Genomic DNA, 18,661 nt, shown 5'->3' with positions numbered 1-18,661 from the left:
AATGTTGCAGTGGGGCAGTCAGCATGAGTTATTTGCCACTGTTATTTCAAAGAGCATGCAAATGTAAATGCATCCCTGTTTTTTTTCCTTTTTTTTTTCTTTTTGAGAAAGGGTTTCTTTATTTAGCCCTGGTAGTTCTGGAACGAGTTCTGTAGACCAGGCTGGCCTCAGACTCAGAGATCCGCCTGCCTCTGTCTCCTGAGTGCTGGGATTAAAGGTGTGCGCCACCACCGCCTGGCAAAAATGCATCTTTTTAAGATCCATATTCATTCAGATTGTGATTTTCTTTATTTTTGCCCTAATTCTTAAAGCAGTTTCTTTGTTCTAGACTAGCCCAGAAACATGATTATTCATTTACATTGCTTGTGCTATGGATTATTTTGGATATAATTCTGTGCCAGATCTTCCAAAATGGCCCTGAGCTAGGGTTTTTATAAAGCCAGATTGAGTGAGGTGTGGTGCACATGTCTTTAATCCCAGTGCTGGAGAGACAGAGGCAGAAAGCAAGTACACCGAACTCCAGATTCAATGAAGAGACCTCCACAAGGATACCTGGTCTAGCCTTCTCTAGCTCCTGCATGGCCACACCTGCATACGCTCCACACACCCCTCGAGCCCTCGTGTTTACGCAGCAGGTGCCCTTACCCACTGAGCCATTCCCTGGCGCCCTTCTCCCATTCCACAGCCAGAATATGAAATAGGAGAAATAGTAAATGTAAAAAACAAGGGAAAGGGGCACAGGAAACAGACGTCAGCCTTTTTCAGGCCTTTGACCAAGGCTTGTTCACGACGCAGACAGTCCAGTGTCTGAGTGCCATTTGTCCAGGTCTCATTTTAAGGACATCTTTGAAAGGCCGATGGTGTAGCTCAGTGGTAGAGCAGTTGCCTCTCACAAGAAGGGCTCTGGATTTGATCCCTAGTACCACTAAATTGGTACATGAATATTTTTGTGGTCTGAGTGTTTGTGTTGTAATCTAACCCTTCACGTAGTAGTGTTCAAATTCCATTCAGATAAAGGGAGCTATGGTCAAGGTCACAGGCAACACAAAGCTGAATTTACAAAGGTACATGAAGCTGGCTGTGATTTTAAGTTGGGTGTTCTAGAGATGCCTCACAGTCCACTAGACAGACAAACACAGGTTGATTGGCACGTGTTCAGTGCCCTCTTCCAAGGCCACAGCAAAATCACACATGCTGGGATCACATCTTATTTTTATTCTTTTTAGTCTTTAGATTGTTTTTATTTCCCTGATTTTAAGGAATTTAAGGAAGGAGGCACATAGAAGCCAGTGATATAATTCTTTCTTTTAGAAACAGCAGGTGGAAAAAAGAAAAAAAAAACAGCAAGTAACATTATCTCTTGCTGTATTGTGATGGTTAGTTTTAAGTGTCAACCTGGGGAGAGTCTCAGTGAGGCTCTCTCTACAGCAGGTGTTGGTGGGGGGTTGTCTAGATTATGCTAATTTGAGGTGGGAAGACCAAACCATGATGGGTGGCACTATTCCCTGATGTGGGATTCCCCTCTGTATACTGTGAATATGTTTTATCATCATTGGTTAATAAAGAAGCTGCTTTGGCCTATGGCAGGAAAGAATATAGCCAGGCTGGAAATCCAAGCAGAGGGAGAGGGAGAAAGAAAGCGGAGTCAGGGAGATGCCAGCATCTGCCAGAGAAGCAGGATGTGAGGTAACAAGCCACGAGCCTTGTGGTAGAATATAAAATAATAGAAATGGGTTAAATTAAGTTATAAGAGCTAGTTAATAATAAGCCTCAGCTAATAAGTCAAACAGTTTGTAATTAATATTAAGCCTCAGAGCTTAATATTATTTGGGAACTGGTGGGTGGGAGAGAAACGGCCAGCTACAGTTCCCTAAGTGTGTGTGTGTGTGTGTGGCGGGGGGGGGGGGAGGTCCTGGACTACAGAAGAGTGGACAAAGTGAGCAAAGTGAGTTGAGCAGCAGCATGCAGGTGTTTACTGCTCCTTGTTCCTGAGTACGGATGTGACATGATGCACTCCCTCAAGCTCCTGTCACATATTGTCAGGATATTTTTATCACAGCAGCCAGAAAAGAAACTAAGACACATACCAACCAGAATCAGAATACTAGGGTTGGTATGGTATCAGAATAGAGAGGGGGCAGAGGTTAAGAGTGCTTGCTCTGTAATCATGAAGAATGGAGTTCAAATTCCAGCATCTGTTTAACAAGCTGAAGTTTTCCACAACATCTGTAACCCCAGAGCTAATATGGCAGAGACAGGATGGTCGCTCAAGTTTGCTTGCTTCTAGCTTAGATGAGACATGAACCTTGAATTCACAAAGAGGCCCTGTTCAGAGGAAGAGGCAGAGCGATAGAAGACAGCTGATGCCCTCTTCTGGTCTCTGTGAGCATGCACAGGAGTATGAACCACCCCACACACATGCACACACTCAAACACAACACAACACACACACACATCTTTTAAATTATATTATTATTTCATAAAGAAATAGATATTATTTAAAACTAGTTATTTAAAATAACCCATGTACAGAAACCTTGAAAAACTGACACTCTAAGAATGTGTTAGTTCAGGAATTTTTTCCTTTATTTAAATTTTCTGCTGTTTTATTTTCTTATAACACACATGAAATGTTTTATGAACTAGTCACTTGTCTGCACAGGATAAGCAGCGAATCATTCTGCTGAGATCTGAACGTCCATCTTGACTGTACACATATCCAGGAGACAAAACCTGCACCCGCATTTCCTGTCTCACAGCGCATAAACCCATACAACCAAGATATGATCCACTTAGAAATTTGCGGGCATATATATTTTCATTTTGAGTACAACCTTGTATCAGAAAATAAAAGTTTTCCAAGCTTAATAGCCAAGATATCTATTTTTCCAAAGCTATTCTTTAGGCTCATTAATCATTCAAAAAACCATAAAGTGCATTTTCACAACTACTTCCTAAGAACCCACCTGTGCCAGGAGCTATAGTTAAACATAAGACGCACAGTCTCAGGCATGGAGGTTGGGTGTGTAGGCATGCAGGTACAACGTTGTGCTGTTCAGCTTTTCATCACTATAACACAATACCAGAGATGATCAACTTATAAACATAAGTTTGGTGTTTGCTCACAGTTTTGAAGTTTCCAGTCCATGGTCATTTGGTTCCACGCCATTGGGCATGTGGCAAGGCAACACATCATCCCAGAACAAAATCATTCACAGCATCACAAGGAAGCAAAAGAGAATGAGTTCCCACAAGCCCCTTCAAAGACCTGCCTTCAACCACTAAAAGACACCTTACAGGCCCACATTTCTTGAAGGTTTATTCTTGGGATTCCCCTATTCTCACCCGTGCTCCCAGGTGAACTTCAAGATTTGTTCAGCTCAGTGGTCAAACCACTGTGAAATGAAGACACTTTCGGGACTTTGGCCGTCAGGAACATCACACAGAAACAACCCATATGGTCACATCACTGAAGAAGCTTACTGAAGGAAACAGACTACTTATACTGACATGTCACAGTATTAGACACAACAAAAAATTCTCTTTCAACACGTTAACCTTGAGGAAATATGCAAGGGATCACCAACTCTTTGCTGTCTCTCATGTGATGACCTAGGTAGGCAGGAAGGTGCAGGCTCATTCCCAACAGGGTACCAATAATACATGGTGGATGAGCTGGCATAAATACTGCCTACACTTTAAAATGATTTGCATCCAATGGTTCTAGAGCATGTGTAAGGCCCGTGTTCACTGCTGTTGACCTATGTACAAAAGCTGGATTGTCTAGACAGCTTTCATATTTGATAATACATTTTTGTGGGTATTATTTTGAATAATCACTTTGGGTAACCTGGATCTACAGACTGCATACTGCCAACAATACCAGCCGAGACAACCTACAGCCCCTCCTGGGTTCTTAGGGTTGATAAAGAGACCTGGAGATGGGAAGCTCCAGCCTGGGCCCAAACGGTAACAGGCCAGAAACAATGAAGTGCTTGTACTTTAGTGGCTGCAGGAGACGATTACCCTGCCATTGGTGAGTGCAGTTTCTGCCTCAGCCTTATAAATTCAACTTTGCTAAAGATGGGAGATCAGCCCGGGAAGCTTACTGAGGCTTTCAGGTACTTTTTGTGGGGAACTGGCTACATACTATCTCCCATCGTGAGCCAGCTCACTGCATTATGAATTTACCTAATATCACACAATGCAGGGTGTATAGAATGTCCCATTAGTTGGCCTGTCACAACCAATCAGTTAAGAATTCAAGACTCCTCTGAGTGCACTAATGCCCTAGACAGACACCAATTGGGAGAAGTATCCTGCTGGCCAGATGTTCCTCCCTGGAGCCATACAAGTCCATCCTTCAGATGGCCACTCCACAAGAAAACATTCCATCCCAATCTCCCACTCACGCATGGCCACCAAACCACTCTCTGCTAGATTGGGCTTAGCATTCTCTGCTCACACCCCTCTTTTGTATGTACTAAGAACCACATCCATGCCACTACCATAACATTCTAATACCTTGAGCTGTCTAATTTCTGTCTTCTCTTGCCACTTTCTGCCTATGCTCCCCCAATGCTGTATCTAACAACATCTGACAGTGTTGTTTTATGCCAACTCCATGTGTGTGCCAGCATGTGTGTCTGATGGGAACAGTGTCACAGTTTTTAGAGATGCTTTCTCCTACCACCTCTGCAAAAGGTCAGGGACTTTAAGCTACCCTCCGTTGTGTTTTCAAGGAACATGCGCGGAACAAATATCCAGGCCGAGGACTTTGGTTTCAAATTGGCCAACAGGATTTGTAGCGTGACTGCTGGCAAAAGTAGCTCTGAGGACTGTGGGATCATAATTATTATTGAGCCACTGATTGTGACCAAGTGTGTCATCTCTTATACAGAGAGACAGGCAAGATGGCAGCCACCCCTCTGTCCAGGTAGATTCATATCTACTATTATTAAATAAAGGGGACAGATATAGCTGCCGGAGGCCCACAATGCTCTGATACAATGTGAAGTTTTCTTCAAGGAGGGGCTGAGTGCTAGACTCTTTTTGCCCGGGAAGGTAGGAAACAAAACACCTGTAGAACTGTAGGCACAGGAGCGTCTGCTACCACTTCCCAAATGTCCACACATCTGTAGGAAGTACCTCCCAGGTCTCTTATAGACAGTGGCTCTCCTTCCCTGATGGATGTCCTGAACATCACATCAAGGGTGACAGCATGAGTTGAGAGAAGAGGAGCAGCCATTAACACGAAGTCATGCTGAGTAAGAGTAGTCTTGCTTCCAGAAGACTTGGCAGAACCTAAGTTACAATGATGTGGGACCCATGCCTAGGAACATACTTCTGGGGAGTCCCCTTTGCAGGAAAGAAAGAGCCATCTGTAAAGCTCTCATCCGAACAGAATTATTTTCCGGCACCCGTCTGCTGTGGGAGAGAGGTCACTAGCATGCAGGAAGAACTGCCAGGAGGAGGGAGAAGAGCCTGGATGGACTGAGTCCAGCCTGAGGGAGCGAGAAACAGGGCCATCTAGTTCTGAATCAAGGGAAGAGACCCACAGTTGGCTTTCTGCTAAGATAAGGACACTGTCACTCTACTATGAATTCTTATAAGTTAACTGAGTAAGCTATATATATGTCCAGTAAAAGCGGGGGAGGATATATACGTGCTATATATTTTTATGTTATACTCCTTGTGCACACAAACAGATGTGATTACATAATGTTGTATCACCCCTGCAGAGACATGGCTGACTCTGAGGGTGAAGCAGTGGCTGAAGAATTGGAATGAGAAGAGCTTTACTATATAGTACTTTATACTTTTTGACTTTGAACCACACTTAACTATTACCTACTGAAAAGTAAATTAGCAGCTGGGCTCAGATACTTCCGTTGGCCGGGTATTTGGTTAGCATGCATGAAGCCCTGGGTTCCGTCCCCTGTACCACATAAAACTGAATGTGGTGGCACAAGTCTGGAATCCCAGGACTCAGTGGGTGGAGGCAGCAGGGTCAGGAGTTCAAGTTCATATTCAGCTAAATAGCAAGTTTAAGGACAGGGCACATGAGACCCTGTCTCAAAAAACAACAATAAAGAAAAAAAACAAAAATTAAAAACCAAACTTCAAAATTATCAGTAAAACATTAAAAAGTATCTGGGCATGGTGGCACATGCCTTTAATCCTAGCATTTGGGAGACAGAGGCAGATTGATCTCTGTGAGTTCAAGGCCAGCCTGGTCTATGTAGCAAATTCTAGGCCAGTCATGGCTGTATAGTGAGACACTGACTCAAAAAAAAAAGAAAGAAAGAAAAAAAAAGAAATAAAAAGAAAAAGGAAAAAATAACAAGAAAACAACAATAAAACAGAAAATAAAACATTAAAAACCATTTTTTAATTTTCCCATACTCCAAAGTATATGTGGTATTGAATAGTAATACCAGTTAGAAAAAGAAAAAAGAGCTGGGTCTGCTGGTCCCAGCATGTCCTCTCAGTTACTTGGGAGGCTGAGGAGGGAAGATCCCAAGTTGTTCAAGGCCTTTCTATGCTACAGAGTAAGTTCAAGGCCAGTCTGAGCAACTTCATGCGTTCAAAACAAAGAAGGCTAGGAATATATCACAGTGGTACACTTGCCTAGCCTCTGCAAGGCCCTGGGTTCAATCCCTCCTACCACTTGGAAGTGTGTGTACGTGCACGAATACACATACACATGTACACTCATACACTCACACACACACACACACACACACACACACACACACACACATCTTAGGAGTTCCTTTCAATTCTTATTCTTACACTTAAATACATATTCCAAAAACAAGAACATCTGTAGCTGGGTAGTCTCTTTGCAGCCTTGTGACTACCTCAGATCTAACTGTCACCTAGGATGGGGTTCCCAGATGGGGAAAGTTGGTCCTCCAGACCTTGGCTGAACTTAGTGGCAAAGAGCGAAGCGGTGAGGTCATCCCCAATCTCAAGAGCGATGTCATATGCTGTCTGGCCTCTGGTGTTCTTCTTTTGAGGATTTGCGTTGCACCTGCAAAGGAAGTGGAGAAAGTTACTCAAGGTCACTCAGGAATATGACCCTCAAAGCTTACTATTCCTTGCCACAGAGACCAATGTTGGTACCTGGTTCTACCTCCCCAAACATGTCCCAAAGAGGTCAGGTCTCAGAATGACTCTCCCTTTTAAGGGATTGTGTGATTTCAAATGTTCATTTGCCTATCCTTGTGATTGGCTCCAATTGCATCAAAGTCCTATAACCATGTTAAAAGAGGGTAATGCTCATTGTGTAACAGTGGCCTTCACTGACAGGGATAACAGTTCAGAAGGCAGGACCTGTCTAACACCACTGAGCGTCAGTAGGGATGTCGCTGCTATCCTCGGTAGGAGCCTCTGAACATACCCCAGTAAAGTGGTGATGCTCTCCTTTCCTTCCAGGCCAAGCAGAGTTGCTTCATGAAGAGCCGTATTTCTGAACCTATTTGTGGGGGAGAAAAATTCTGGGTAAATGTTTAGTGTCATCAGGAAAATGGAAAGGGACTAAACTCAGGTCCTCAGGCTCGGTGGCAGGTGCCTTTAGCTGCTGAGTCATCTTGCTGGCCCTAATTCTGGTTTGCTAAGGAGCACCTTGCCAAGCTTCTCTGTTCTCTAGCTTCAGGAAAGCTAGGTCTCTGAATGGCTGATGCCTAAGAGTGGCAGTGTGGAGGGGATGTGGTTCCCTGGATGCACCGAGCCCAGCTGCAGGGCAGAGGCCGTACTGGAAGGTTTCAACTTTTTAGATGGATATATTTGAGCTAGATTTAGTAGCATTTGACTCACTGGGGACAAGTCTACTTCCCTTTCCTGGCACCTACTAAAAAGGAAGAAGAACTCTGTGTTTTATTTGGGAAGATGACCTCCAGTCTGGCTTTCTTCCCTCAAAGACTTTCACCTACGTAAGTTAAACACTGCTCAGGGCAGTCTTGATAATGCGGTGGGAGCCGCGTTGTTACTACTTCACTCAGACGAGCATAACCACAAAGCTGCGACTGAGGAGGCCTGCCCTGGCACTATGCACCAGTCAGCTGGATGGGCCAAGCCAAGCACAGGACTCGGCATGTCTGCAGTGAAATCACATGTGTCTCTGGGTCACTGTGGCGTGCCTATGAAGTATATAAGGAAATTAGGGAAGACCACAGTAAAAGGGCAACTTGTTCTATGTCCACAGAAGTTTCAAACTTATAGTTGAATTGTTCATGAATCCAGGATTCCTTTTACTAGAGAATCATTTAAAAAGTGACTTGTAGCACTGAACTGAGCCCCCCAAGATCCAAATGAGGAGCAGAAGGAGGAAGAAAATGACGAAGGACTGCGAGGGATGCTATCACCCACTGATACAAGGGGTCGGATCTAATGAGAGTTTACCAAGGCCAGATGGACCGTGACTGAACGAGCATGTGATCCAACCAGATTCTCTGAATGTGGCCGGATTTTCTGAATGTGGCGGGCCTGCAGTCTTTCTGAGAAGCCATTGACAATGACACTGGGACTGGTTTCCTCTGCATATACTGGATTTTTGGGATCCAGTCTGTTTGGATGCTCACCTTCCTGGACCTGGAGGGAGGGGGGAGGAACTTGGATTTCCCACAGGGCAGGAGACCCTGACTGCCCTTGGGGACAAAGAGGGAGGAGGAGAGGGAGGGGGGGAGTGGGAGGGCGTTGGGAGGAGGGGCGTAAATGGAAACTTTTTATAATTTAATAAAATTACTTTCAAAAAAAAGTGACTTGTAGATCAACCACAAGGCATCATGCTTAAATGCTATGAAAAGCTTGTCTGAATTATAAAAATACAAAATATATTATAAAGCAAATAGCATCACTGGGTACAGTGGTGCACACCTTGGATCTCAATACACAGAATGTAGAGGCAGGTGGATCTTCGTGAATTCAAGATCAGCCAGGGCTATACAGTGAGACATTATTTTTTTTTAAAAACCCCACATATAAACAAATAGCATCATTTCATCATCAAGAAAATGATGCAAAGGTATGGGAAAGGTATAGACTTAAGAAAACTCAAGAAAGTTTACAATGTTTCATGACTCTATATCAAATATTCTGTTATAGACTGAAACTGAGAGGGAGCAGTCTCTTCTGATATAGTGTCCTATGGGAAATACTATAAAACGCACTCAGAAAATGGGCTTTGTTATTATAGCCCTGTCTAGCCTCAAACTTGTGATCCTCCTGCCACAGCCTAAGTGCTGAGAGTGCAGGTATGTACCAACAGCCCTGGTGACAAATTTTACAAGTACATATAGTCAATTAGGAAGAATAAGAAAACAAAATGAATAGTAGCCATAAAGAATATATTTTGAATAAAAACACAAGAAAAATTGAAACAGATAATAGAAGCAAAGCTATGGGAATTTTGTTCCCTCCTCCATGGTGACTGGAAATACCGAACAACACATCTCACCAAGCCAGGAAGCAAGAGGGCTGAATGCAGCATCTTTGGAAACTTCTATTTGGCATCATGTCCAGAAGATGAGCATTGCCATAGATGATACGTACTCCAGGAACTTCTGAACCCAGTTTCCAAAGTAATTTGGAGGCAAACAAGAGAATCTCAGATAGGGATTAAGTTGTGAGTCAAGAAGGCCCTGAGGCTGGGCAGTAAGTAACTTTATGTAGAATCCCTTCATCCTCAAATATGGACACTAAGGGGCCAGGGACTGTATGGTGGACTCTCATGGCAGCTCCTCACCAGTGGTGTCAGCCCGGCAGACAGCCATGTAACCTTTTTTTTTTCCTGCATTAACTTTATAGATACATTTTCACAGAAACACACTGAGGCATCTCTTTACTCAGCATAGGTCTTAACAGTTTGGATCATGACAATAGCTTTGCCCAATATCCCAAGAGTTAAAGATTCACTAGACCTAGAAAAGTACAAGTTCATGTTGGATGTGGTAGCACACACCTATAGTCTCAGCACTCAGGAAGTAGAGGCAGAAGGATTGCAAATTCAAGGCCAGATGGTCTACATTAGCAAGTTTTAGGTTGGCCATGCCTAAATAAAAAGCACACAAAAAGTACAAATTAATAGGTTAGCAAATGCATTACCATTTATAAAGCCCATAGCGGTGCTGGCACATGCTTTTAATCCCAGCTCGCAGGAGGCAGGTGGATCTCTGAGCTCAAGGCCAACCTGATCTACAGAGTTTCAGGACAGCCAGGGCTATACAGAGATACCCTGTCTCAAAAAAAAATTATAAACCCCATTAAGTTAGGCAATAGAGTATTTTAAAATTTGGTTTTACTCAAGGTCCCTTGAGTCATTTTTCTAGAAGGCAGAAGAACTTTTAGGAGGTGGAGATTCACTAAGGGAAGGTCACTGAGGGTGGGCTTGGATGTTTTATAACCCCACCCCACTTCTTCCTGAATGTAGATACAATGTGAGCAGTGACCTCCTGCTCCTGACCAAGCCTTCCCTGCCTGCTGCCATTTTGGACTACATCTCTCCAAACTGCAAGCCCAATCAAACCCTTTCTCCCCTGAGTTGCTTCTGCCAGGGCTTTCTATCACGGAATAACAAAGTCGCTAAAGCACCCAGCTTTGGAAAACACCTATTAAGCCTCTTACTAAGGCTGGGAGAGAGTAAAACAGTTCTGGGGGTTCCAATCGAACAGAACACTTGCATGGACTGACTACTGTGACGGAATCCTGTGAGCTATACTTAGTCATAACAGGGTGCCTTGCTGTCCTTCTAATGTTTCACTTACGGTCCCCACTGCAGGTCGATGTCTGCTCCTCTCTGAGCAAGAACTGGAATGGCTTCATGGTGTTTATTCACAACAGCCACGATAACAGCAGGCCGCCCTTGACTATCACAACAGTTAGGGTCTGCTCCCTGTGGGTCATGGAAAGGGACAAACTTGCCACAAACCCGGAACTCAACATTGCCCAACTGCCATCCCACCATGAATGACAAATGTCCTGGAAAGGGATGATGGCATTAAGCTGAGTATGAACCAGAGGAGAACGAGGAATCTCATGAACAGAGCTAGAAAAGACACAGATGTCAAGCCCCCAGATGTTTAAGACTTCTCCCCACATCGGGAGGAGCAAGCAAGCACCCAACCACCTTGCCTGGTTAGGAAAGCAGGCTGAGAGTAAATGTGGCCACATTCTGTCCGGCTCAAGGACATTATGGTTCGCATGTGCTTGTCTATGTGATTCTTTGCTATAAAAGCAGGCAGAGAAGCACGACCAAGTATAATGCCCTTGGGCAGTACTTCAGCCCTTGCATGCAGAGCTCAGTCAGCAGGCAGCAGGCACAAAGCAGGCTGCTCTCTGCAGAGAGAGGCACTCACTTCATCGAGCAGCTGTTCCAGCACGGACAGTCTTCCTTTCCCTGTGGGGCCAACCTCCTCCAGCAGGAGTCTGTTTTCAGGCTGTGGGGTGACAGAACAGGGCATCTTCATGGCCTCTGGGTACCTGTGCTGCAGACTCCCAGCCAAGCGCTCGAGGCAAACCCCTCCCCCTCCCAGGTTAGTGGTTATCTTCTCTGTTGGACAACATGGACAGGTAAGTGTGAGTTTTGAGAGAAGGTGTGTGTGTGGGGGGGGGGGAGTTTCTCTGAGTGTTTTTGTGTATACACAGTCTTCCATGTGCAGTAGTCCAGACATACACGTGTAACTGTAATGTGTAATCTGTGCTCAGCTCCCAAGCCTTGTCTTGACATTTGTTTTATACAATCAAGGGCAAGGAGGCCCATCAGAGGCCTCACAAAACCTCAGAAATTTGCAAGTTTTGTAATGAATAGCTCCAGGAAGAGCAGCTAGGGTGAAACTGTGAATCCACTTTGTGGCTTACGAAAGTGCCCGAGGCCAGCCCAGGATGACAGATCACACACACTTGCCCAAGAAATGGAACCAACAGAGTGTGTCTCTTGCTTAGGAAAAAATACTTTCATTGGTCCATAGACATCTGAAGAATTTCTTTCATGTTTTCAAAATGCCATGAAATTTACCTTTATCTGTCTTTAATATCATTTTATATATAGAAAGGATTCCAAATACTAGAAGACTGAAGGAATTAAACAAGCACACCACTTTAGTATGCTTCTGCCACGAGGTCCCAGTCATGCCTTGGGTGGCCACGGGGACTCGGACTGCCCTTTGTAGAAGCGGTTACAAAACCTACTCCCCTTCCTGGGCTACTATGTCTTTCAGAAGATATGGGGTTCAGTCTATATGACCCTCATTTGCCACCCCACCTCTCTGGTAAATTTCTTGGAACAAGGTACTGTTTCTGAATTAGGAAAACCCCACACGGTCTTAGGTATGGTGCCTAGTCACAGTGAATTCTGTTCCCTGTGGAAAAATGTATTAGACTGTCAGTTTCCTGAGCTCTGGGGCACGTCTGGGTGTGCTCAAAATAATCACTACACAGTGAAGGGATGCTGGGGCTGGCACGTGCAAATGAGAAGGTAACAGCACACGACAGTGAGAGTGAGTTGTGCACTTCTCTCACACGGCAGTGGAGACCTGGGTCACACACAGCCTAGTGAGCTCTGCACCTCTCTCACCCTCACTGTTTCAGACTGGGGGGAGGTGGAGAGCACAAGCAACCAAAACCAATCACAGAGTCTTCCCCCCAAATTTACTAGTGCACGTGAGGCCTATGTTGCAGGAGAGGCACGTAAATGTAAAAAATAGTCCCTGCCTCCAAAGCAATTGAGACACAAGCAAGGAGGCTAGAGCATGCCCACAGGGGAGGCCCAAGGGCCTGGCAGAACACGGGGATGTGGGGAGCACCAACCACATATGCCCATCTCTACATCTGGCTTGCTGCTCCTCACAGCTGTTCTCCGTGCTGCAGTCAGAGGGCCAGAGCCAGGCAGCTGGGGAAGGCAGTTCCTTCATGGTTATTCCTGGTGTGTATTTTAAAAGACAAAACCTTAAAGCTGCAGGAGATCCTGAAGTGATGTCCACTGCAGTGGATGAGTGATTTTGAGGGATCTCTAAGAAGACTATAATAGGTGAAAACAATGCAATACACAAACAAAAAACAACCTAACACCCAGAGATCCGAGTGTTTTCCTCTCTAGCTGAGCATTCAGGTTCTAAAAGTTAGTCAGCAAGGAGGGCAGATATTAGGTTCAGGCTGTAGGCAAGACTGCAAGACTGGAGGGTTTATTGTGACTGGCAGAGACAGCTGCCACCCTCCCCTTGGCTCCTGTGTGAGGGCAGGAAAACTATGTTTTCTGTCTAAAGTCCTGCATCTATTTTCTAGAAATCACATGATTTCCCAGCAAAGACTTCTAATGGGAGAAGGGAAGAGTGCAACCACAAGGGAGGCTATGAGGGGGAGGAACCAAGATGGCTACACGCAGAACTGAAATATATATGAGTACATCACACAGTAACACCCCTGCCACCAGAGGAAAGACCTTCTACACTGGCAACCCAGGAGACCTCCTGCCTCTTGCCTAGTAACTCTGGGGAGCCCCATCATGGTGGCACGAATGAGAACAGTCCCCATAGGCTCCTCATATGTTTAAATGCTTGGTCCCCAGTTGGTGGAACTGTTTGGGAAGGATTAGGAGGTGTGGCCTTGCTGAAATAGGTGTGTCCCTGGTGGGTGGGCTTTAAGGTTTCAAAAGCCCATTCCAGGCTCAGTATCTTTCTCTCTGTGTCTGCAATTTGTAGATCAGATATGAACCCTCAGTTATTTCTCCAGTGCCATGCTTGCGTGCCACCATGTAAGCAAGCCCCAGCTACATTCTTTCTTTTATAAGCTGCATTGCTCATAGTGTATCTTCACAGCAGTACAACAGCAACAAAGAAGCTATCCATAGCCACTCACCTACCTAGAGACTTCAACTCACACACCTATCCAAGCTTGGCACTCACACTGGATACCCATGCCAGCACCAGTGCTGATCCGACTAGCCCTTTATTTGTTAAGTGATTAGACAATGAAGCATCATCATGTATTTAGCCAAACCAAATATCAGAGAAAGATGAGCACTCAGAACTGACCCTGGAGGAAACAGAGATGATCCAGGAAATTGATGAGACTTTAAAATTAGCTCTAGTTCACTATCTTAAGAAATTTGCCACAAAATAGACAACACTGTTGTTTAAAAGGAGAAAATGAGAAAGCATTCCATTACAAAATGTCCAAATAAACACTGGTGCAAGAGGTTGCAGAAGAGCTATGGAGACCAAGAAGTGCACCTACTGTAGGCAGCTCTGGGCTTCTGTGCAAGTTTTTGGTCTTGAGATCCTTCATCTTCTTGATATTTTCAGGCATGTCTGAGGCGCTCTGGCTATAGGCACTAACTGAAATGACAAAGAGTTGGAGACCAAAATGACCCTGCCTTACTTGTCATGTGTAAGGATACTTTGCTCATGCCCCTCAAAAGGCACAATGATAAAATGGATTTTCTAGAATTTTTTTAATTAAACTTGGCAGGTGGGACTCTTGACCACCCCTTCCAGAAACTTGGAAATGATTTGAAAGGGAAAAGAAGGGATTTTAATTTTTAGATTAAAAAGCACATGTACACACCCCCAACACACACCAGCTGCAGCAAATAAACTTCCCAAGCCCTGTGAAGGATTTCGGAAGTCAGACCCCAGCTCCCATCTCCAGAGAAGCCAGACAAATAAGCTGCCTGGAACATGTTGAGATTTGTGACTCAGCTTCAAATTTTATACAAGTCTCACCCATCCTGCCCAATCAGTGTGTCCTTGGTTAATTACTGAAAAGTCACCAGGAGAGTGTAACTCACCCAAGCTGGCCCTGCTGTCATACAGCCCATTCCCACCTTCGCTGATGCTGCTCAGAAAGTGGTCACTGAGATTCATCGCCTTGTTGATGTACAGGTTCTGGTCAATGAAAACATTTCAAGCATCACTAACGATGGGGCTGCTATGCCTCAGCAGAGAGATCTACTGCGAGCCTGCCCCTCCGGAGGGACACTTACAGTGCAACCTGAGGCTGGAAACCTTGTGCATGGTAGGCAGGCCTTCTACCATTAAGTTATAGCCCCAGGGTGCTTCTACTTTTAAGACAGCTCTAACAAACTTGTCCCAGATGGCCCTGAACTCATTCTAGCCTTTACTTTGAGATCCTCATGCCTCATCCTTCCAAGTGGTTTATTTTGTATAAAACAAGTAAGTCAAGATAAAAATCAGTAAACATTTTTTGTTAGTCTTTTTCCAAGTTTGTTGCATCCCAGGCATACAATCATTTCAGTAAGCTGTGACCCCAAGGAAAACCAGAGCAAGTGTGGGTAGCAGCTCCTGCTCCCCGCACATCCACTGGGCTGGACAGTGGGCCTCTCTGACGGTTAGCACGGTTATTTATATAGTCCCATGGAATTCCTTGTCTGGGTCGGGTTTATTATTTGAAACTTTTCCTTTCTATTCATTATGTGAAAGCATCCCTGTGAACTGTAAACCACGGGGCAGTTCACTTGTAGATAACTTCTGGAGGAGCACACACCTTGTTTGAGACTTGGATGTAGTTCAGCCTGATGCTAACTTCGTAGCCGTCTTCATGGACAGTAGCAGAGATAAGCTGTTAAAGAAATTTAAAGAATATTCTCAATTGTGGAGAGGGACTCAATCCCTAAGAATTCTGAGATGTGAAACTCTGTATTTAGTAAAATATTTATCACAAAAAACCGGTTAGAATAGAGAAACAAGAGGAGAAACCGAGATGAGATAAATAGAAAACAAAGAACAAAACAGCAGACTCCAAACCAACCGACCTATATTCCTAATTATAAATGAACTAAATATTTTAGTCAAGGGCAGGGACTCTCAGACTGAACAAAAACAATATCCAAATTTATATTTTCTTCAAGAGACTTCTCCAGTCAGTCATATGGCTTGCTATGAAGATCTACAGACTTCTGAAAAGGTGTCCTGGTGAATGGGGGGCAGCTCTGCAAGGAAAGAGCTCATGAGTGAGTAGTTTTCCCTGTAAGTTGTGGAATGAACTTAAAAGGGGGCAGCAAATGCTTCTGAGGATCAACTGGTAATTTTTATTTAGGTCTCATGGGTCATAAATTCTCTACTGTCTTAGCCTTGCTGTGGTAACCCAAAGCAGCCATGGCTAACATGTAAATGGCTGGACACATCTCTGATCCAATTACATATTGCTTGTAAAACTAGGCAGTGGGCCACATTTGTCTCAGAGAGAATAGTTTGCTGAACTCCAGATTAAGACAAAGTTTGCAAAAGCTACCAAATAGTCCATCAAAGGAAGCTGAGCAGTACTTGAAAACAAGACAGGTTCAGTGTTGGATGCTTTTGTGACTGATTTGAAAGGGATCCTTTTAGTCTGTGACGAACAGGACATGTTATCCCATTGAACCATCTCTTAATGATTTTGTGCTAAAGAAAAGGCATGTGGCTTGGGATCTACAGACCTGCTCCAAATCTTAATGCCAAGACACAGCAGTGCAGTTTGGGGGTCTGTCAAACCTCTCTGAGCTCCAGTTACATTGGTTATCAAATAAGACTTGCTATGAAGATCTATAGACTTAAAACAACACAAAACAAAACAACTTCAGTTCTGTGTCATTAAAAACCACTACTTGCTGGGCTGTGGTGGCGACCGCCCTTAATACCACCCTCGGGAGGCAGAGGCAGGCAGATCTCTGTGAGTTCAAGGCCAGCCTGGTCTACAGAGCAAGTTCCAAGACAGCCAGTATTACACACAGAAACCCTATCTCAAGTAAAAAGAAAGAAAATAAATAAATAATAAGTAAAGGAAAGGAAGGAAGGAAAGAAAGGAAGGAAAGAAAGGAAGGAAGGAAGGGAGGGAGGGAGGGAGGGAGGGAGGGAGGGAGGAAGGGAGGGAGGAAGGAAGGAGGAAGAAAAACAACATGGAAAGGAGAGATGGAAGGGAAAGGTAGAGGAAAAACCACAATTAACAAGCAAAGTCTTGGGGAAGCCTGATCCCAGGGATGCTCTAAGCAGTAGCTTCATCTTACCCACCTTTCCCATCCTGGGTTCTGCAATCAAGGCCCGGAAATCAGGGTTATTCTGAGCATAGGACCTGAGGTGAGCAGAGATGTGATCCAATTGTTTTCTCCAGTAGCCTAAAAAGGGAAAGAAACCCAAACATATGGATAATTCTTCAACATTTAAAAAAGAAAGAAGTGAGTGTGGAAATTCTTTGACTGGTAATTTTCCTTGGCTAACTAACTGTGTTGGGTTTTCCTTATAGAACCTCAAGTACATACTAAAGTAAGCACCACTATCACCCCCAGACTATTAGACACAATTATCACAGATCATCACATTTCAAAAGAATATGCAGATTGCTGCATGTGAAGCCTGATGTGGGATGACCTGTATATGTGTTGCTTTTATTGGCTAATGAATAAAGCTGTTTCAGCCAGTGGCTTAGCAGAATATAGCCAGGCTGGAAGAGATATAGAGAGAGAGTAGGCGGAGTCAGAGGGATGCCATGTAGCTGCCGAAGGAGAGAGATGCCATATCCTTACCAATAAGCCACAGCCTCATGCCAATTCATAGATTAATAGAAATGGGTTAATTCAAGATGTAAGAGCTAACTAGAAATATGCCTGAGTCGTTGGTTGAACAGTGTTGTAATTAATATAGTTTCAGTGTGATTATTCGGGTCTGAGCAGTCAGAAACGAAAGGGCAGTCTCCTACTATAGAAGCCTTTTATTCTTATATTATTCTATCTCACATATAAATTACATAGTCCTAAATGTCTGGATTTGACAATTGTATTCATCCCAAACAACATATAGAACATTTCTATTACTCCAGAAAGTTTCTATGCCCCTTTTCTGTCTACATGGGGGGGGGGTTTAAATGGATTTGAATTAGAAATCAAAGTGATTTCCTGAGCCCAGGGGTTTGGCTTCTCATGTGTGGGAAAAGATGTAGGGGTTCCCAAGTTCCAAGATTGGAGGCCCCGGACAAGGAGAAGCAGATTGGGGTGGAATCTCAGCTAAGGTGGCAGAGCCATTCAGGCACTGACGGGTAGATTTAGTCTTTTTCTCACTGCTATGTGGGTTCAATTAAATGACTGAGTTTGTTGGTGCCCCTGTTCTCCTCTAGCAGGTAGATATCTTTCATTTAGGAATATACAGTGAATTTCTTTACTCAGTGATGACTTTCTAGAGAGCACATTGACCCTCATCCTTCTTCAGGCTTAAGGGCATCTCATCTATCATGTTCCACTGGCCAGCAAGGGATCAAGCCATCAAGATTCCAAGAGACAGAAAACAGCCTCTTCCTCTTGAGGAAAGGAGGGATCTTAGAAATCATTCTGGAAATGGCTGTAAACAATCTCCTTAGGACTAATGCCACTCTCGAGTCTAGAAGAGTCAATCAAACTGTGTGACCGAGTTATAACTCCTAACAGGGATACTTGGGGAGCAAGTGTAGGGCTGAGAGACCTCCATCACAGCATCCTGGGGATCTTGGTGTTCTCTTTGCCCCAGAGAAACCAGTGTTAAAAAGCAATGAGAGGCTGGAGAGGTTGCTCAGTGGTTAGAGCACTTGCTTTTTTGCAGAGGACCTGGATTTGACATCTAAGACTCACATGGTGGCTCACAATCGTCTCTAACTCCAGTTCCAGGGGATTTGATGTCCTCTTCTGACTTCTATGGGCAGG

General features: G+C 44.3%; 1 protein-coding gene across 5 annotated transcripts in view; it reads right to left on the bottom strand.

Annotated features, from left to right (window-relative positions):
- Positions 1–2,564: 2,564 nt before the first annotated feature.
- The window catches only part of Dzank1 (double zinc ribbon and ankyrin repeat domains 1), a 52,631-nt gene continuing 36,534 nt past the window's right edge, over positions 2,565–18,661 (bottom strand). For 4 of the 5 annotated variants that reach the window (XM_048455498.3, XM_048455499.3, XM_085696818.2 and 1 more), the window contains exons 14-21: positions 17,004–17,107; positions 15,502–15,576; positions 14,786–14,882; positions 14,233–14,333; positions 11,358–11,438; positions 10,767–10,894; positions 7,406–7,480; positions 2,565–7,036 (exon numbers count right to left, since the gene is read on the bottom strand). In XM_048455498.3, the coding sequence (XP_048311455.3) occupies positions 6,871–7,036; positions 7,406–7,480; positions 10,767–10,894; positions 11,358–11,438; positions 14,233–14,333; positions 14,786–14,882; positions 15,502–15,576; positions 17,004–17,107 (827 nt within the window). In that variant the 3' untranslated portion in view covers positions 2,565–6,870. The remainder of the gene's footprint in view (positions 7,037–7,405; positions 7,481–10,766; positions 10,895–11,357; positions 11,439–14,232; positions 14,334–14,785; positions 14,883–15,501; positions 15,577–17,003; positions 17,108–18,661) is intronic. The other variant, XR_007236061.3, reaches the window with a different exon arrangement.

The sequence above is a fragment of the Myodes glareolus genome, chromosome 10 (genome assembly GCF_982192425.1).
Source record: "Myodes glareolus chromosome 10, mMyoGla1.1, whole genome shotgun sequence".
Taxonomy (NCBI): domain Eukaryota; kingdom Metazoa; phylum Chordata; class Mammalia; order Rodentia; family Cricetidae; genus Myodes; species Myodes glareolus.
The sequence above is the reverse complement of the archived record's forward strand: the minus strand, read 5'-3'. Positions and strand labels throughout refer to the sequence as shown.